Below are 19,613 nucleotides of genomic sequence, written 5' to 3'. Positions count from 1 at the left end.
TAAATGTTATCCCTGTAACAAAGCCATTAACAAAATGAAGGCCAAATGATAGGAATCAAATACTTACAAAGGTTCTGGATTTTAATCGTTCTTCCTCAGTGGACGCTTTCTCACGCAGAACAGCTCTAGTAAGTTGCTCAGTGGAAGCAGTTCGTTCTCGCTCTAGAGTCTTTCCTATTTCCTCCTGCATCAATAGTGCACCATGTTCTAATCTGTGTAAATAAGAAAATGTCTGAACAATTCTCTGTATGCAAATTTCACAGGCGATTTTAGTGAATGTCTTATTTTTATAGTTTAGAAAACAATGTTTAATTGTAATTCATCTGCTAGGCAACATGCAAGACTTGATAACAATCTTAAAAGTCCATCTTTAGCCATATGAAATGTTGAGAGATACGCAGCAAACAACCAAGAACTCAGATAAATAGCATTAAGTAACAAAGGTGGACAGCGTAAATTCTGTGTTTATAACTTTGAGCATTTGACATTCGGATCAGGAGTATTTTAGAAGATGGTTTTAAAATAAGAATCCAATCACTTTAAATAGTTTATATCTAGAGTCACTGATCTATTTTCAAAGTTACTTTCTTGCATTGGGCAGTAAGCAACATCTAGAACCCAGAAAATAATATTAAGATGCATACACAAGGTGCGATGTGTGCATACGATTTTGACTATATAGCCAAAGTCATAAGAAAAGTTAGCACATATCGCACCGTAAGTATACAGCTTGCGATAACTATGCACGCTCCCACAGGGTCGGTTTAGCAAGAAAAAAATAGACTGTGCACGCATGCCAATTTTGACTAGAAAGTGTACAATCTAGTTTCTAGTAGAGTCACTATTGTATATAGTCAAAATTTTCATAGCCAGAATTGCACCGTGTGTACAGTCAATATCGGTGGTTCTGGACTCCAGGGAGTTCAAGGGAAATCGCAAAGTCAAAATCGGCCGTTAGGCACAATAGCACCGTGTGTATGCACCTTTAGTTATTTTGACTTAATGTAACCCAAATACAACTGTGGGGTTATCACGCTTTCACCCGTCTGGTAGTTAGATTTCCCCACATCCATACCCCTGGCATGGTATGGAAAAAATTCTAAATAAATCCCAACCACTGCCTCCAAGAATGGTTAATCAGAACAAGCACGGGCAGAAAGCTCAACAATATAAAAACCCGCTTTCCAAACGTATGGATACACAAGGTTTCCCAATCCTCTTTGTTGCAGGCTGGATCCTCCTCTCCAGCCTCAGACATTTCCCAAGACGAACCACCCTTTTTCTGCCAGCTGGAGAAAAAACTGGACAATATCCAGTCATTCATAGAAAAGAAATTAGATACCATCCAATTGTCAATCAATAACATCCTTTCACGGGTAGAAAACACTAAACATATTACTGAGCTCGAGATGTGAAACAGTGACATTGAGGATGCCATCCTTACTATACAAAATATATCATATTCCTACCCCCTTACATTATAACTTGTAGGAAAAATAATACCTCCGGAGCTACATCAGCCAGCTTGCTGGGACTGGATGATGGCTCTACTTTATCACTCACCACACACTATAAATCTTTACAAGTGTGGGATTGGAACACAGCTGTTAAAAGAAAGAAGGTCATTATACACCTTAAATCCCTTAACCCTGATATTGTGCTGCTGCAGGAGACTCATTGGGTATAAGGCCTTTTCGGGTTCCTAGATAGGGGACTGTGTTTTGGCCTCTAACACACGTAAGAAACGAGCGGTCGCTATCATTTCGAACAAACACTTAGAATATGACATTATTGACTCTGAATTTGACCCAGAAGGTCACTTTATACTACTTAAAGTTAAACTGTTCGACAAAATCTTCACCATATTTAATATTTATGCTCCTAATGCTCCAAGCTTTGAATTCTATACTAAAATTTCTAATTTATTGATTTCTAAAGTAATTCCAAATCTCATTGTAGGGGGTTCTGGGGACTTTAATTTAATATTTGATGCATCCATCGATAGGTCTCTCTCACTTCCAGCACATCACCGTAGGCTTAAGGATGGAATACGCCTATTGCTATCCCAACATATTTGAATAGACCCTTGGAGGGTCTCACATGTACACATCTTCACTAGAATCATGTTCTGGTTGCTGACTCCCTTCTTCCAAGATTCCAACATGCTAACATCAGAAATATCCTCATCTCGCACCATGCCCCTATTTAGTTAGGCTTAAAACTCCACAATAAATATCTTAACTGGTGCTTCCCTTCATACTTAATATATTTAAAGGATTAATACATTAAGTACTTATAATCCAAATGGATACCTAGACATTAACTCTACCCATCAAAATGACCCTGTCCTTTTCTCGTCGATGTCAAAGGCGGGCCACATCATTGCTTATATATCTAACAGAGAATCCAGAGAAAAAATGTATTTACTCACTCAAGATTTAAATAAAGCATACCACACATTTAACTGACCCAAATTAATCTACAAAGACCGAGTATACTCAGAACAAACGCCTTATGGAGACGTTTTTAAACAACGAAGACCAAATACAGGTGGACTACACCAGACACAATTATTTTAGATGGGGTGGCAAAAAGGGCAAGTTACTGGCATATGTTGTACGTCAACAAAGCAAGAGAAAATTAATTCCAAGATTAAAGTACGTAGACAAATTCTTAACTTCCAGCTCTGACATAGTCGAATAATTTCATACATATTTTTCCACTCTGTATACCTCCACGTCTAACAATCCCCAATTGTCATCCTCTCTGCTTCTTGCAGCAAACCTACCTAAACTAGACTCCACACAGATGGAACTATTAGAGCCGGACATGTCAGACGACGAAGTCGGCACTGCCATTAAATCCTCAGAATTTAAAAAATCTCTAGGGGGATGTCCTAGGGAGTGCATGTGGATCCCAGAGCTCATGCCTAATTAACCCTCATTTCAGGTTTAATACCCTCCTAACCACCCCCAGACTGCTCCTAATTGCCTGGGAACACTCTCTGGCAACTGCTGTAGGGGACCCGCGGAGTCGGGGAGTGCTTTAAAGCACTCCCGCGGATTGCGGCCTTCCCCCTAGCCTAAAGCCTGGGACTCGATTTTGGGGCTGGACGGAACGGGACGGACGTCCCACGAGAGCCTATCGCCTCTCCACCTCACTACAAGTGATCCCCAGCACCTCCGGAGCCGCACCAGAAGAGGAAACGAGCCACGGGGACCTCCTGCTCCCTCTTGCTGCGGACAGCTCGTGACCCGACGGACGCGCCCGGAGCTCAGACCGCAAACCCGCTAGCCGGAAGGAGACGGGATCGGACGTGGACAACGGGGTAAGTCGAGAGGCTGACTCTCCCTGCACCCCTAGCCCTAAGACCCGCTGTCCGGAGCCGCAAAGAACCGAGGCCTACACGCTGGGCCTGAGCCGGGACCTCCAGTGAGACGCCAGCCCGCCCACGGGTCACGGACCCGATTAGCTCACCTGGGAGCCCTTTAACAGGCCCCGAGAGGCCCCTCTCTCCTGCTCCCTCTGCAAATACTCACTCCCCAGCCAGCCCTGCCGCTCCTGACTATGGTAGCCTACCCGGAAGGGCATTGAAGCTGCACGCCGTCTCCCCTCCATCACTACCCCCACAGAGGTCAGACACATCTTTAGCACTAAACCCTGCAGGAGACCCACTTCACCTCTACATAAGTGCTCGCTGGAGCTAGCCCCGAACCCAGCCGGTGATCCTCCTCTCCTGGTCCCAGCTGCAGACCTCATCCCCCGCTGAGTAAAGCCCCCCCGGTCGCTGGCTGGTCCGTGTCCGGGACACGCTTCCGCGTTTTCTGAACGGGGGTCAACGCTATAAACGGCCCCCTCAGGTCATATTACACCCCCCTCCGGTGGAGAGATACCGTGAACGCTCTCATCTGCTTCTTCCCACCGACATTCTCCACATCTGCAGCATTACTCAAACCTCTAAGCTTCTCCTTCTTGCTGCCTGACGCCCACATATCGCTATGTACTGCCCTGGACCTTTGTTTCCTACTACTCTACCCGAAGCCACCTGATGGTCATCTGAAATCAGGCCACGGGGGATGACCGCTTCCTAAGAACCATGTCGCCAAATGTATCCTGCTGATCCTGACACACCCTGAGCTACTTGCAAACATCCTCCCTACTGTTCCCCTTCCGGAATATGAGACGTACCTCGAGATACTCTAAAAGGAGCAAAAACAATCAACCACGAAAAGTCACAAGATCTCAATCTGACCCGAGGCCCTTCCTTCAACCTACGATCTCCCCACAGATGGAGAGCCGTTCCTCTCCCCGCTCCCCTACCTCTCCTTCAGCTTCTTTGACCTCAAATCCGGCTGATGAGATGGCTGACCCTACGGCAGCTAGCAGTCGCGAGCTCCGAGATATCCTGACCTTTATGAAGTCCCTTCCTACGAAGCAAGACCTTCAAGACACCATTAGGAACGAGCTCGCCTCCATCAAAAGCGATATCACACACCTATCCGACCGGGTGGTTACCCTAGAGGAAGACCAAGAAGCCAGCGCTTCCTGTGTGTCCCAGCTGAGAGACTCTGTCCTTGCTCAATCCAAAGAAATCCGAGCTTTACAATCCAGAATGACGGATATCGACAACAGGGGCAGGCGGAACAACATCAGAGTCCGGGGTCTCCCAGAGGAAGTTCCCCAATCTGGGCTAGTGGACGCCCTGTCCAAGATATTCAACGAACTATTGGGAACAAGCTCGGATAATGTCATCACTTTTGACAGAGCCCACAGGGCCCTTAAACCAAGGGGCCTCGCCACTGACCGGCCTCGTGATGTTATCTGCCGGCTCCATTATTTCGCCCAGAAGGAGGAAATCATGTTCAAAGCCAGACAACTTGATGGTATCGATTTCAAGGGCAGCTCCATAAGCCTCTACCAAGATCTTTCCTGGTACACACTCCAACAGCGGAGATCCCTGAAGCCCCTGACAGACGAACTACGGAAACGTCAGATTCGCTACCGCTGGGGATTTCCCTTTCACCTTCAAGCCTGTTCCTCGGGGAAATGGTACACCCTGTCCTCCCACACAGGCCTCATCCCCTTCTGTACCTCCCTGGGCCTCCCTCCAATGTCCATTCCGGACTGGGAATTTCCTCTTTCGGACATACCTCCTCCTAAACGATCTTCTAACGTGGAACCATGGCAAGAGGTTCGAGGCACTAGGAGGAGATCCCAGTCAACTACATCTCCTTCCAAGACCACCTAGCTGTAAAAGACCCTTTTGATGGATATTGTTATTCCCTCCAACAGAAATGCTCGCTGTTAAAGCAATGTGGGAGGGTAATTTTCATTCTCGAATGGGACATGACGAGGTTACAGATCGTTTTCCGGTTGTCTAGGGAGGTTGTTGATAAATGGTTAACATTCCTGCATATGTTGACCGGCGAGGGGAGGGGGCGGCGGACTCTATCGCTGCCCTTGTCCCCCCTCCGGCCACCCCCCTTATTTATCCTTCTCTCCCCCCCCTTTTCCCTGTGTCAGTTTAAATATGTTATTGCTGTTATCATGGTTCGGGTTGCGGCTCACCCCCATTCCCCCCACAATACCCGCCTCTGACTTATTGTCGGTAGGGAGACTGACGGGATTACGATTCAGTCTCTCTCCTGCGGGTCTTTTGCTGATGTCATTACATTGTTTTTGTACTCCTTTCTCTTTTATTTCTTTTTCCATGCTTGCTCTTCCTTCTCCCCTCTCCTCCTCCCTCCACTTTGAGGTTCCTGGAAACGTGTTCTACTTCATTCCACCATGAGCACCCCGGGGAAGATTAAAGTACTGTCCCTCAATGCACGTGGTCTCAACTCTCCGGAGAAGAGATCCAGTCTTCTGCGTCTGTTAAGGTCTGAAAAAGCAGACGTTGCATTGGTGCAGGAGACCCATTTCAAGGTTGGGATCCGCAACCCCTCTATCACCAATCGCTACTTCCCAATAGCGTTCTACAGTAACAACCCCGGTGGCAAATCCAAGGGAGTGGCTATTGTTTTCTCTAGGAATTTACATGTCTCAGACGTAGCCTTACACAGGGTGGTTCCGGGAAGGTTCCTTATTTTGACTTGCAAGATCTCCGAGCAAATGTTCACCTTTGCGGTGATGTACGCCCCTAACCAGGCCCAACTATCCTTCTTTAACTCCTTCCTCCCGAAACTAGATTCTTTGATGCAAGGCGTCACGGTCTTAGGTGGTGATTTCAACTGGACATTGGACCCTAATACTGACACCTCATCCCAAACCTCTAGATTTGTTGCATCTAAATACCGCCACGTTAAACACCTACTCCACACACAACAATTGGCCGACTCCTGGAGAACCCTTAACCCCACAGGACGTGACTACTCCTACTACTCCCATCCCCATAGGGTTTACTCCCGCATTGATTATTTATTCCTCAGCCACAGACACCTCCCTCTTCTTATAGAAGCCACTATAGGCTCGATCACATGGTCTGACCATGCCCCGGTGACTTTAACCTTGTCCCTCCCTCACGGCTCTCACAAACAATGGACCTGGAGACTCAATGAGTCCCTCCTATATGACACACTCTGTAAAGAAGCCTTAGACAAAACTCTAGATGATTATATTGCCACGAACGTCACGGGTGATGTCTCCCATCTCACCGTGTGGGAGGCGCATAAATGTGTCCTTCGCGGTAAGTTGATACAACTAGGCACCCACAAAAAAAAACAGAGACAGTCTCTGATCACAGGTCTTTTACATAAAATTCACGTCCTCGAGACGTACCACAAGGTATCCCTGTCAGATGTGACCCTAGTAGAATTGTCAGAAGCCCGCTCCCAGCTGAATAAGCTCCTCTCTAACAACATAATCCATTCCATCCGTAAATGTAAACAGAAATACTACCAGTGGGGCAACAAGCCCGGCCGAGTCCTAGCCCAGGCCATACGAGCCCAACACTCAGCCTCATTTATTGGCTCAGTGAAGGACGCCGGAGGGACTCCCAAATTTAAATCACCTGAGATTGGGGCCTGTTTCGCACACTTTTACACCTTGCTCTATAATCTAGAGAATACATCCCCTGATACAGATCCCCGTCTTCTACACCAAAAAATAAAGGACTACCTGAAGTCCATCGACTACCCTGTTCTTCCACCTTCGAAGCTTATTACACTAGAAGCCCCCTTCACTACCCAAGAGATAGACCAGGCCATCTCCTCTATGAAGCCGGGGAAAAGTCCTGGCCCCGACGGCTTCACTATAGCATACTATAAGGTGTTTAAAGATAGACTGCTCCCTCTCCTGCTCCGTGCATTTAACTCAATTTCATCTGGCTCCCACTTTTCCCGTGATTCACTTGAAGCCCACGTGTCGGTGATACCGAAACAGGGCAAAGACCCCTCGGCCTGCTCCAGCTACAGACCCATCTCCCTCCTTAACGTAGACCTGAAAATCTATGCGAAGATTTTGGCAAACAGACTTAACGGACTGATCCCTCTCCTGGTCCATAACGACCAGGTAGGTTTTGTAGTGGGTCGAGAGGCCAAAGACAACACCACCAAAATCCTCAATCTTGTTCACCTAGCATCCCATAGTTCTATCCCCACCATTCTGCTCTCTACTGACGCCGAAAAGGCATTTGATAGGGTTAGTTGGAAATTTATGAAAACTATCCTGGAGCACATAGGACTAGGTCCTAATGCACTCACATGGATAATGGCCCTATATGATTCCCCGACGGCAAGGGTTCGCGTAAATGGCACCCTGTCAGACCCATTCATCATAACCAATGGTACCAGACAGGGCTGCCCACTATCTCCCTTGATTTTCGTGCTATGTATTGAGGCATTGGCCAGGTCCATTCGAGCTAACCAGGCTATCAAAGGTTTCACCGTAGGTAATGACGAATACAAACTAGCCTTATTTGCCGACGACCTCTTGGCCATAATATCACACCCTACTGACTCCCTCCCGCACCTAATGGAAGAACTAGACCTATTTGGACATCTCTCCAATTTTAAAATTAACTATAAAAAGTCTAGTGCTCTGAACATTTCTACTCCTGCAGACTCCGTTACAGCCCTCAAACACTCTTTCCCTTTCTCATGGCAGCCTTCCCACATAACATACCTAGGTGTTAAGTTGAGCGCTAAAGAGTCCCAGTTATTCTCACTGAACTATCTTCCCCTATTGCAAACGATTCGGAATGACTACTCCAGATGGAATATGAAATTCCTATCCTGGTTCGGGAGGATAAACGTAGTTAAGATGAACACCCTCCCCAAATTATTATATGTAATGCAGACCCTCCCGATCCAAATCCCGGAGACCTGGTTTCGATCTATTTCACTCTTGATCCAACAATTTGTCTGGCAACGGAGGAGACCTAGGATTAGTCGCTCCCAAATGTCAAAACTGATTGTAAAGGGAGGCCTTCAGCTTCCCGACATAAAAAATTACTACCATGCCATTCTCTTGAATAGAATTATAGATTGGACGAGATACCGAGAGCTTAAACAATGGGTGAAGTTGGAGGGTCTGTACGTACACCAATTTCCAGAGATTTTCCCCTGGCTACCCTCCCCCCCCCAAACTGCTCAACCCTCATCCCACCATTACTCCTACACTTGCTATATGGAAATCATTACGCACACTACCCTACATCTCTTCTAAATTCGGTCCCCTGACGTCCTTCCTGGCCAACCCTGAATTTGCTCCGGGAATCAACCCAGCCCACTTCTCTCACTGGGCATCAGCAGGCCTGTTCAGGGTCGGCCAGATGGTGTCATCAACTGGAGTTAAGCAGTTCTCAGACCTTAGGGCAAAATGGGACATCCCCCAACAGGACTTTTGGAAATTCCTGCAAATAAGACACTTCTTGATATCTAGCTCTAGACTCCAGAAAGCCGCCAGAGAGATGACCCTTTTCGAGAAACTCTGTGTCGCCGTCCATGACCCGACTCATACTATCTCCACTCTATACAAGATTGTCTGCCATACCCAACCTTCTGACGCTCCATCCTATGCGTTGGCATGGGAAAGAGACCTAGGCATTTCTCTGTCAAGTAGGGACTGGGAAAAAATATGCTTAAAAACCCATACAAGCTCTGTTTGTGTTCAAATAAGAGAGACTCAATATAAAGTCATGACAAGATGGTATAGGCCCCCCTCCCTTCTCCATGCTATGTACCCCTCCTCATCGGCACTCTGCTGGCGCTGCTCCTCCCCCTCTGGCACCCTTCTACATATTTGGTGGACATGTCCACTAATCCAACCCTTCTGGCGGGAGGTTATACACATCTCCCAAATCATCCTCAAGACCCAAATCCCACATGACCCTGCATTCTGGCTTATCAACCATTCAACAATTCCAATCTCTCAACACAAACACTCCCTACTACGGCACTTAAGCAATGCAGCACGTGCTGTGATCCCAACCAAGTGGAGATCCCAAATTCCACCCACGAGTCGTACGTGGTTCACTAAACTGAACTACTTCATGAGAATGGAGGATTTGTTCCTCTCATCAATAGGCAAATCTAGTGAATTCGATACCGCGTGGGCCCCTTGGTTGGAATACAAGACCTCCCAGGCCTACCTAGCCACTCCCTTGGATGGTAACTGAAACTTTTCTTCACTACATCCTATAACCTTATTAAGTGGTAACCCCCCCCCACCTCTACATTTCTAACCCCCTCTGTCCTTCTCTTACCCTCTTCCTTTCTTACCCCACACATCTTTCTACTTCTATCTTATCGCCCTCGGGCGCCCCTATTCTTTGACTCATTTTATTTTATTACTCTACATATTCTTGAGGTGTGGGAGCGCCCTCATAGATTCAGGATGGATTTATCTCCTACATCACTTAGAAGACACCATCCCTAACACATCAATTCGCTACCGCAGGGTTGTTTACTCTTCCCTTTTGACATATGTTCAATTTGACTTGTACTTAACGAATATGCACTGTTGATGTCGATGTTTTTTCTACCTGTGTTTGTGTGGGAGCTTTCCCCCTATCTGTTGATGCAATTAAAACCTTTAATAAAAACTGATTATACAAAAAAAAAAAAAAAATCTCTAGGGCCCGATGGCTTTAGCAGTGAATACAATAAGATACAGCGAGAGGATTTGCTCACTGATATGACCGCTCTCTTCCAAATGCTTTTACAAAGCCAAGCTCGATATCCTGACTTTAACTACAGTAAGTTTACACTATATTACTTCCAAAACCCAACAAAGATGGGGAGCCGGTAGAATTATAACACCTAATCACACTACTTAACCAAGATAACAAAATATTGGCGAAAATAATAAGAATTTACTTACCGATAATTCTATTTCTCATAGTCCGTAGTGGATGCTGGGGACTCCGTAAGGACCATGGGGAATAGCGGCTCCGCAGGAGACTGGGCACATCTAAAGAAAGCTTTAGGACTAACTGGTGTGCACTGGCTCCTCCCCCCATGACCCTCCTCCAAGCCTCAGTTAGGATACTGTGCCCGGACGAGCGTACACAATAAGGAAGGATTTTGAATCCCGGGTAAGACTCATACCAGCCACACCAATCACACCGTATAACTTGTGATCTGAACCCAGTTAACAGTATGACAACAGAGGAGCCTCTGAAAAGATGGCTCCCAACAATAATAACCCGATTTTTGTAACAATAACTATGTACAAGTATTGCAGACAATCGGCACTTGGGATGGGCGCCCAGCATCCACTACGGACTATGAGAAATAGAATTATCGGTAAGTAAATTCTTATTTTCTCTAACGTCCTAAGTGGATGCTGGGGACTCCGTAAGGACCATGGGGATTATACCAAAGCTCCCAAACGGGCGGGAGAGTGCGGATGACTCTGCAGCACCGAATGAGAGAACTCCAGGTCCTCCTCAGCCAGGGTATCAAATTTTTAGAATTTAGCAAACGTGTTTGCCCCTGACCAAGTAGCTGCTCGGCAAAGTTGTAAAGCCGAGACCCCTCGGGCAGCCGCCCAAGATGAGCCCACTTTCCTTGTGGAATGGGCTTTTACAGATTTTAGCTGTGGCAGGCCTGCCACAGAATGTGCAAGCTGAATTGTACTACAAATCCAACGAGCAATAGTCTGCTTAGAAGCAGGAGCACCCAGCTTGTTGGGTGCATACAGGATAAACAGCGAGTCAGATTTCCTGACTCCAGCCGTCCTGGAAACATATTTTCAGGACCCTGACAACATCCAGCAACTTGGATTCCTCCAAGTCCCTAGTAGCCGCAGGCACCACAATAGGTTGGTTCAGGTGAAAACGCTGGAACCACCTTAGGGAGAAACTGAGGACGAGTCCTCAATTCCGCCCTGTCCGAATGGAAAATCAGATAAGGGCTTTTACAGGATAAAGCCGCCAATTCTGACACGCGCCTGGCCCAGGCCAGGGCCAACAGCATGACCACTTTCCATGTGAGATATTTTAACTCCACAGATTTAAGTGGTTCAAACCAATGTGACTTTTGGAACCCAAACTACATTGAGATCCCAAATTGCCACTGGAGGCACAAAAGGAGGCTGTATATGCAGTACCCCTTTTACAAACGTCTAAACTTCAGGGACTGAAGCTAGTTCTTTTTTGGAAGAAAATTGACAGGGCCGAAATCTGAACCTTAATGGACCCCAATTTCAGGCCCATAGACACTCCTGTTTGCAGGAAATGTAGGAATCGACCCAGTTGAATTTCCTCCGTCGGGCCTTACTGGCCTCGCACTACGCAACATATTTTCGCCAATTGCGGTGATAATGTTTTTGCGGTTACATCCTTCCTGGCTTTAGATCAGGATATGGATGACTTCATCCGGAATGCCTTTTTTTCTTCAGGATCCGGTGTTCAACCGGCATGCCGTCAAACGCAGCCGCGGTAAGTCTTGGAACAGACAGGGTCCTTGCTGGAGCAGGTCCCTTCTTAGAGGTAGAGGCCACGGATCCTCCGTGAGCATCTCTTGAAGTTCCGGTTACCAAGTCCTTCTTGGCCAATCCGGAGCCACGAATATAGTGCTTTCTCCTCTCCATATTATCAATCTCAGTACCTTGGGTGTGAGAGGCAGAGGAGGGAACACATACACTGACTGGTACACCCACGGTGTTACCAGAGCGTCTACAACTATTGCCTGAGGGTCTCTTGACCTGGCGCAATACCTGTCGAGTTTTTTAATTATGAGGACGACTTCTGGGTGAAGTCCCCACTCTCCCGGGTGGAGGTCGTGCTGAGGAAGTCTGCTTCCCAGTTGTCCACTCCCGGAATGAATACTGTTGACAGTGCTATCACATGATTTTCCGCCCAGCGAAGAATCCCTGCAGCTTCTGCCATTGCCCTCCTGCTTCTTGTGCCACCCTGTCTGTTTACGTGGGTGACTGCCATGATGTTGTCCGACTGGATCAACACCGGCTGACCTTGAAGCAGAGGTCTTGCTAAGCTTAGAGCATTGTAAATGGCCCTTAGCTTCAGGATATTTATGTGAAGTGATGTATCCAGGCTTGACCCTAAGCCCTGGATATTCCTTCCCTGTGTGACTGCTCCCCAGCCTCGCAGGCTGGCATCCGTGGTCACCAGGACCCAGTCCTGAATGCCGAATCTGCGGCCCTCTAGAAGATGAGCACTCTGCAACCACCACAGGATGGATACCCTTGTCCTTGGTGACAGGGTTATCCGCTGATGCATCTGAAAATGCGACCCGGACCATTTGTCCAGTAGGTTCCACTGGAAAGTTCTTGCGTGGAATCTAACGAATGGGATTGCTTCGTAGGAAGCCACCATTTTTACCCAGAACCCTTGTGCATTGATGCACTGAGACTTGGTTCGGTTTTAGGAGGTTCCTGACTAGCTCGGATAACTCCCTGGCTTTCTCTTCCGGGAGAAACACCTTTTTTCTGGACTGTGTCCAGGAACATCCCTAGGAAACAGAAGACAAGTCGTCGGAACCAGCTGCGATTTTGGAATATTGAGAATCCAATCGTGCTGCCGCAACACTACCTGAGATAGTGCTACACCGACTTCCAACTGTTCCCTGGATCTTACCCTTATCAGGGAATCGTCCAAGTAAGGGATAACTAAAATTCCCTTCCTTCGAAGGGATATCATTTCGGCCATTACCTTGGTAAAGACCCGGGGTGCCGTGGACCATCCCTACGGCAGCGTCTGAACTGATAGTGACAGTTCTGTACCATAACCTGAGGTACCCTTGGTGAGAAGGGTAAATTTTGACATGAAGGTAAGCATCCTTGATGTCCCGAGACATCATGTAGTCCTTTTCTTCCAGGTTCGCAATCACTGCTCTGAGTGACTCAATCTTGAATTTGAACCTCTGTATGTAAGTGTTCAAAGATTTTAGATTTTAGATTTAGAATCGGTCTCACCGAGCCGTCTGGCTTCGGTACCACAATAGTGTGGAATAATACCCCGTTCCCTGTTGCAGGAGGGGTACCTTGATTATCACCTGCTGGGAATACAGCTTGTGAATGGCTTCCATAACTGCCTCCCTGTCAGAGGGAGACGTCGGTAAAGCCGACTTTTGGAAACGGCGAGGGGGAGACGTCTCGAATTTCAATATGTACCCTTGAGATATTACCTGAAGGATCCAGGGGTCTACTTGCGAGTGAGCCCACTGCGCACTGAAATTCATTGAGAACGGGCCCCCACCGTGCCTGAGCTTGTAAGGCCCTAGCGTCATACTGAGGGCTTTGCAGAGGCGGGAAAGGATTTCTGTTCCTGGGAACTGGGTAATCTCTTCAGCCTTTTTCCTCTCCCTCTGTCACGAGCAGAAAAGAGGAACCTTTTGTCCGCTTGCCAACAAAGGACTGCGCCTGATAATACGGCGTCTTATTTTGAGAGGCGACCTGGGGTACAAACGTGGATTTCCCAGTTGTTGCCGTGGCCACCAGGTCTAAAAGACCGACCCCAAATGTCCCCTTTCAAAGGCAATACTTCCAAATGCCGTTTGGAATCCGCATCACCTGACCATTTTACTGGTAGAATTGGACAACGCACTTATACTTGATGCCAGTCGGCAAATATTCCGCTGTGCATCATGCATATATAGAAATGCATCTTTTAAATGCTCTATAGGCAATAATATACTATCCTTATCTAGGATATCAATATTTCCAGTCAGGGAATCCGACCATGCCAACCCAGCACTGCACCTCCAGGCTGAGGCGATTGCTGGTCGCAGTATAACACCAGTATGTGTGTGAATACATTTTTGGATACCCTCCTGCTTTCTATCAGCAGGATCCTTAAGGGCGGCCATCTCATGAGAGGGTAGAGCCCTTGTTCTTACAAGCGTGTGAGCGCCTTATCCCCCCTAGGGGGTGTTTCCCAACGCACCCTAACCTCTGGGGGGAAAGGGTATACAGCCAATACTTTTTAAGAAATTATCAATTGTTATCGGGGGGAAACCCACGCATCATCACACACCTCATTTTATTTCTCAGATTCAGGAAAACTACAGGTAGTTTTTCCCTCACCGAACATAATACCCCTTTTTGGTGGTACTCGTATTATCAGAAATGTATAAAACATTTTCCATTGCCTCAATCATGTAACGTGTGGCCCTACTGGAAATCATGGTTGTCTCTTCACCGTCGACACAGGAGTCAGTATCCGTGTCGGCGTCTGTATCTGCCATCTGAGGTAACGGGCGCTTTAGAGCCCCTGACGGCCTATGAGACGTCTGGACAGGCACAAGCTGAGTAGCCGGCTGTCTCATGTCAACCACTGTTTTTTTATACAGAGCTGACACTGTCACGTAATTTTCAACAGTACATCCACTCAGGTGTCGACCCCCTAGGTGGTGACATCACTGTTACAGACACTCTGCTCCGTCTCCACATCATTTTTCTCCTCATACATGTCGACACAAACGTACCGACACACAGCACACACACAGGGAATGCTCTGATAGAGGACAGGACCCCACTAGCCCTTTAGGGAGACAGAGGGAGAGTATGCCAGCACACACCAGAGCGCTATATATATATATACAGGGATAACCTTATATAAGTGTTTTTCCCCTTATAGCTGCTGTATGTTTTAATACTGCGCCTAATTAGTGCCCCCCTCTCTTTTTTTAACCCTTTCTGTAGTGTAGTGACTGCAGGGAAGAGCCAGGGAGCTTCCCTCCAACTGAGCTGTGAGGGAAAATGGCGCCAGTGTGCTGAGGAGATAGGCTCCGCCCCCTTTTCGGCGGCCTTATCTCCCGTTTTTCTGTATATTCTGGCAGGGGTTAAATGCATCCATATAGCCCAGGAGCTATATGTGATGTATTTTTTGCCATGTAAGGTATTTTTATCATGTTTTATTGCGTCTCAGGGCGCCCCCCCCAGCGCCCTGCACCCTCAGTGACCGGAGTATGAAGTGTGCTGAGAGCAATGGCGCACAGCTGCAGCGCTGTGCGCTACCTTATTGAAGACAGGAACGTCTTCTGCCGCCGATTTTTCCGGACCTCTTCGCTCTTCTGGCTCTGTAAGGGGGCCGGCGGCGCGGCTCCGGGACCCATCCAGGCTGGGCCTGTGATCGTCCCTCTGGAGCTAATGTCCAGTAGCCAAGAAGCCCAATCCACTCTGCACGCAGGTGAGTTCGCTTCTTCTCCCCTTAGTCCCTCGATGCAGTGAGCCTGTTGCCAGCAGGTCTCACTGAAAATAACAAACCTAAACTAAAACTTTCACTAAGAAGCTCAGGAGAGCCCCTAGTGTGCACCCTTCTCGTCGGGCACAGAAATCTAAGTGAGGCTTGGAGGAGGGTCATGGGGGGAGGAGCCAGTGCACACCAGTTAGTCCTAAAGCTTTCTTTAGATGTGCCCAGTCTCCTGCAGAGCCGCTATTCCCCATGGTCCTTACGGAGTCCCCAGCATCCACTTAGGACGTTAGAGAAAATGGTCTTGAAAGCTTATGCCTTCACTTTTAGCCCACCATCAACTGCGTTTCACTATTGCAAGACATTCCTTAATGGGAGTTAGATCAGTGATCGCTGCTATTGCTTCTGCTAGAATGTCTAAGAACACGCAAAATAGCTTATTAAGCCTAGACGCACAACAGGTTTTCGATAAATTAACGTGGTCGCATCTTAAGGGAGTCTTGGAGAATAGGGCATTTGGCATACGTTTCATCAGTTTCTTTTACAACAACTAGACAAAACTGAGAGACCTGTTTGGTGCACCTATTAGACTTTATAGAGGCACCCATCAAGGGTGACCCCTATCACCCTTATTATTCAATTTATTCCTAGATCCCTTTATCCGCATCCTTGATTCCTTAAATATTTTCAAATTGATTTTGCCAAAATTAATGTTGGCAGTTAAAAAATACAAACAAAAAAACAATCACTGTGCTTACTTCAGAAACAGCTATCAGTATGATACAGTATACAAAGTAGTCTGCAATACTGTAGTTATCACTTTGGTCTATTTGACTATTCTAGGGATGACTATCAGTTACCGATGGTTTGCAATCATCAATGTTTTAAGCAGAAATGGTTTTGCCAATCGATGATTGCCACCATTTATTCTTTTATTCCGATTTGTATTTTCCTGATGTTTAGTAATGTAATATACTACGAAGAGAAACAGTGGCTCAAACCATCGAATGGTTTGCAAACAATGATCACATGCCATTGTTAGGCATATAACAATAGCACCAAAATGGTAGAATTTGATGCTGCCCTTCCGATGGCCATCCGTAGCCTACTCTCCTGAAATGTTGCGGCCCTGCCTCCCACAGCAAAAAGCCACAGACAAATCTGTGAGTATATAATTCATTGCATCATGCCCCCTGAAGTTGCCATAGGACCTTCCCCACTAGGATCTTCTGGATTTCTGATAAAGGTGACAAGCATGGGATAAGGAAATCATCGAAAATTTGGGGGCATATGTAATAGGGTCCAAGTTTGCCGGAGGTGTGAGATGCAGGATGATCTCGGACAATTTTTTAAAGAAGCAATCATTTACAAGACAAAAACCATGTCTTGTGGACGATTGCCCCTTTAATAAAAATGTTCGAGATCGTCCAGCATCCCACAACCTTAGACCCCATTATATATGCCCCTTGAGCTTTAGGAGTACTTGGGCACCAATGCAGAGATAGCCTGATCTATACAGAAGTGGTAACAACAGTTGTGTACAGTTATTAGTACACAACTAATTACTGCTGACATATACTGTATATTTACAGGTTTGGGCCTGGGAGACCAGCGCTGGGGATCCTGGTGGTCAGCATATCAACCCCAGGATCCCGGCAGCAGAATGCCGGGGGGTGAGCGCAACAAAGCCCCTTTGCGCTCGCCACAGGTTCGATTCCCACTTTATGGGTGTTGTGGACTGGTGGGAATAGTGCATGTGGGTCAGTATGCTGCTTGCTCGGGATACCGGCATCGGTATGGTGACCGCCGGGATCCCGAGCGCCGGTCACATGACCGGATCCCATATTTACATACACACTCAATATTCCAGCATCTCAGTAAAATCTAAAGTGCTTGATATAAAAGTACATTGTGAGGAGGAAAATATAATCTACTTAAAGCAAGTATGACTAAGTAACGTCAAATATTAAAAAAGTAAAAACTGACATTTTTGGATACCGCAGTAACCAAAAGTAAGAAGCCACACTGCAATATGTACAAAGGTTATCAACCAGTGGTTTGAATTATTATGTACTGATCTGTAGTAGCATAAACCAAGCTTGTCACAGTTTGACGCAGTCCCCCTTAACCTAATAACATGAATAATTTAGCTCTCAGTTAGCTTGGCTTCATTACAGCACCAACTATGTTACCAAAAGCTATCAGCCCAGACATTCAGCTCAGTGCTAAATGTAACTGTATGAAAATGGCGATAATTGTAATGAAGGTAGATCAGTCAATTCAGAAAAGAAAAAAAAATAAACTAATGAAGCACGTTCCCAGTGGATTCAATTACTTCACCAATCACAAAGAAAGTCAATATTGTAATTAAAAAAGTTCAGTCTTCCTATTCTACACCACGGGAAATCAGGAAATTCACAAGTAGAAGTCAAGCTGACCGCATGCACATTACTGCCACTATGGTTACAGAGGCTGATGATTAAGCATTGATTACACATACATTGTACAGTACATGTTCAGCATGGTTCAGTGCTTCTTTGTTCAAAAGAACACAAAATAAAGATGTAGTCTTTAAAATGAAAGTCATTTTCAGAAACTTAGCTTAAAGCTGCAGAACCACCTAAATTTTATTAGTCTGATCCATCTCATCCATAGTACCTCTGCGGCTGTAATAGAGAATTAGCAAAACTTTTCATTTCATCACCTTAAAATGCCTCAGCTGCTGATTAATCCACCCGCTCACAAACCCCATTCACAACATTACACAGTACTAACTTCTGCCGGACAGTGTGGGTCATTCCGAGTTGTTCACTAGCTGCTTTCGGTCGCTGCGCAGCGATCAGGCAAAAAAACGGCACTTCAGCGCATGCGGCGCAATGCGCACATGCGTTGTACTATTACAACGAACGATGTAGTTTCACAAGGTCTCGCAAAGCTTTTCAGCCGTACTGCTGGCCGCAGAGTGATTGACATGAAGAGGGCGTTTCTGGGTGGCAACTGACCGTTTTTAGGAAGTGTTAGGGAAAAACGCAGACGTGCCAGGAAAAATGCAGGCGTGGCTGGGCGAACGCAGGGCGTGTTCATGACGTCAAAACAGGAACTGAATAGTCTGAAGTGATCGCAAGCACCGAGTAGGTCTGAAGCTACTCTGAAAATGCACAAAAAAAATTTGTAGCCACTCTGCGATCCTTTCATTTGCACTTCTGCTAAGCTAAAATATACTCCCAGTGGGCGGCAGCATAACGTTTGCACGGCTACTAAAAACTGCTAGCGAGCGAACAACTCGGAATGACAACCAGTGACCGGAACTATGGAGTCCTAGAATAACAGCAGCACAAAGCAGCCACTGTAACTTATAGAAGGGGAACCAGCTGGTGACTAAAATGTTATGTTATAATAAGGTGGTAATGCAGGTTTAAAGTATCCAAAGAAAATGACTGGTGTTTTTCGACTAGTATATAAATTAGAGCAGATATTCAACTTAAGGTACTCTAAATAGTGTTTTTGAATTACTTGTTTGTTTGATATTAAAAGAATAGAAGAGAGCTGCAAATCTCTACAGTTAATACACTCTATGTGCTTGGTAATGATCAGTCATTATTACTATTTATACATGACTAGCTATTTACAGAGAATGCTTTTCATCATTCATGTAAGTCCCTGATGCAATGGACTTATATCCTAAAGTCCCTATTAAAGGCCAGGTACACACTAGAGTGATATAATCCTGATTTGCTGTATCAGAATAACAAACCATACATAATGTCTAGTGTGTATTTCCAATTGTGTGCTACGGTGGGTCACATGCGTCATCTTCTGGTCGGCTGGGCTGCACAGACAAACAGAAGATATTGTGTGCAACCCGATGCATAACAATGAAGGACGGAATGAGGTGTCGTTCTGGCGTTCATTACATCAGGCAGTGTGTACCGGCAATCTTGCATGGTCCAGGATAATGTGAATTTATTCCAACCATAGGCAAGATTGCCAGTTGACAAGATGTGTACTCATACAAGGA

General features: G+C 46.3%; 1 protein-coding gene across 1 annotated transcript in view; it reads right to left on the bottom strand.

Annotated features, from left to right (window-relative positions):
- The window catches only part of CHCHD3 (coiled-coil-helix-coiled-coil-helix domain containing 3), a 623,849-nt gene that overhangs the window by 365,405 nt on the left and 238,831 nt on the right, over positions 1 to 19,613 (bottom strand). The window contains exon 4 of the mRNA XM_063926761.1: positions 68 to 212. Within this exon, the coding sequence (XP_063782831.1) occupies positions 68 to 212 (145 nt within the window). The remainder of the gene's footprint in view (positions 1 to 67; positions 213 to 19,613) is intronic.

The sequence above is a fragment of the Pseudophryne corroboree genome, chromosome 6, assembly GCF_028390025.1.
Source record: "Pseudophryne corroboree isolate aPseCor3 chromosome 6, aPseCor3.hap2, whole genome shotgun sequence".
Classification (NCBI taxonomy): domain Eukaryota; kingdom Metazoa; phylum Chordata; class Amphibia; order Anura; family Myobatrachidae; genus Pseudophryne; species Pseudophryne corroboree.
The sequence above is the reverse complement of the archived record's forward strand: the minus strand, read 5'-3'. Positions and strand labels throughout refer to the sequence as shown.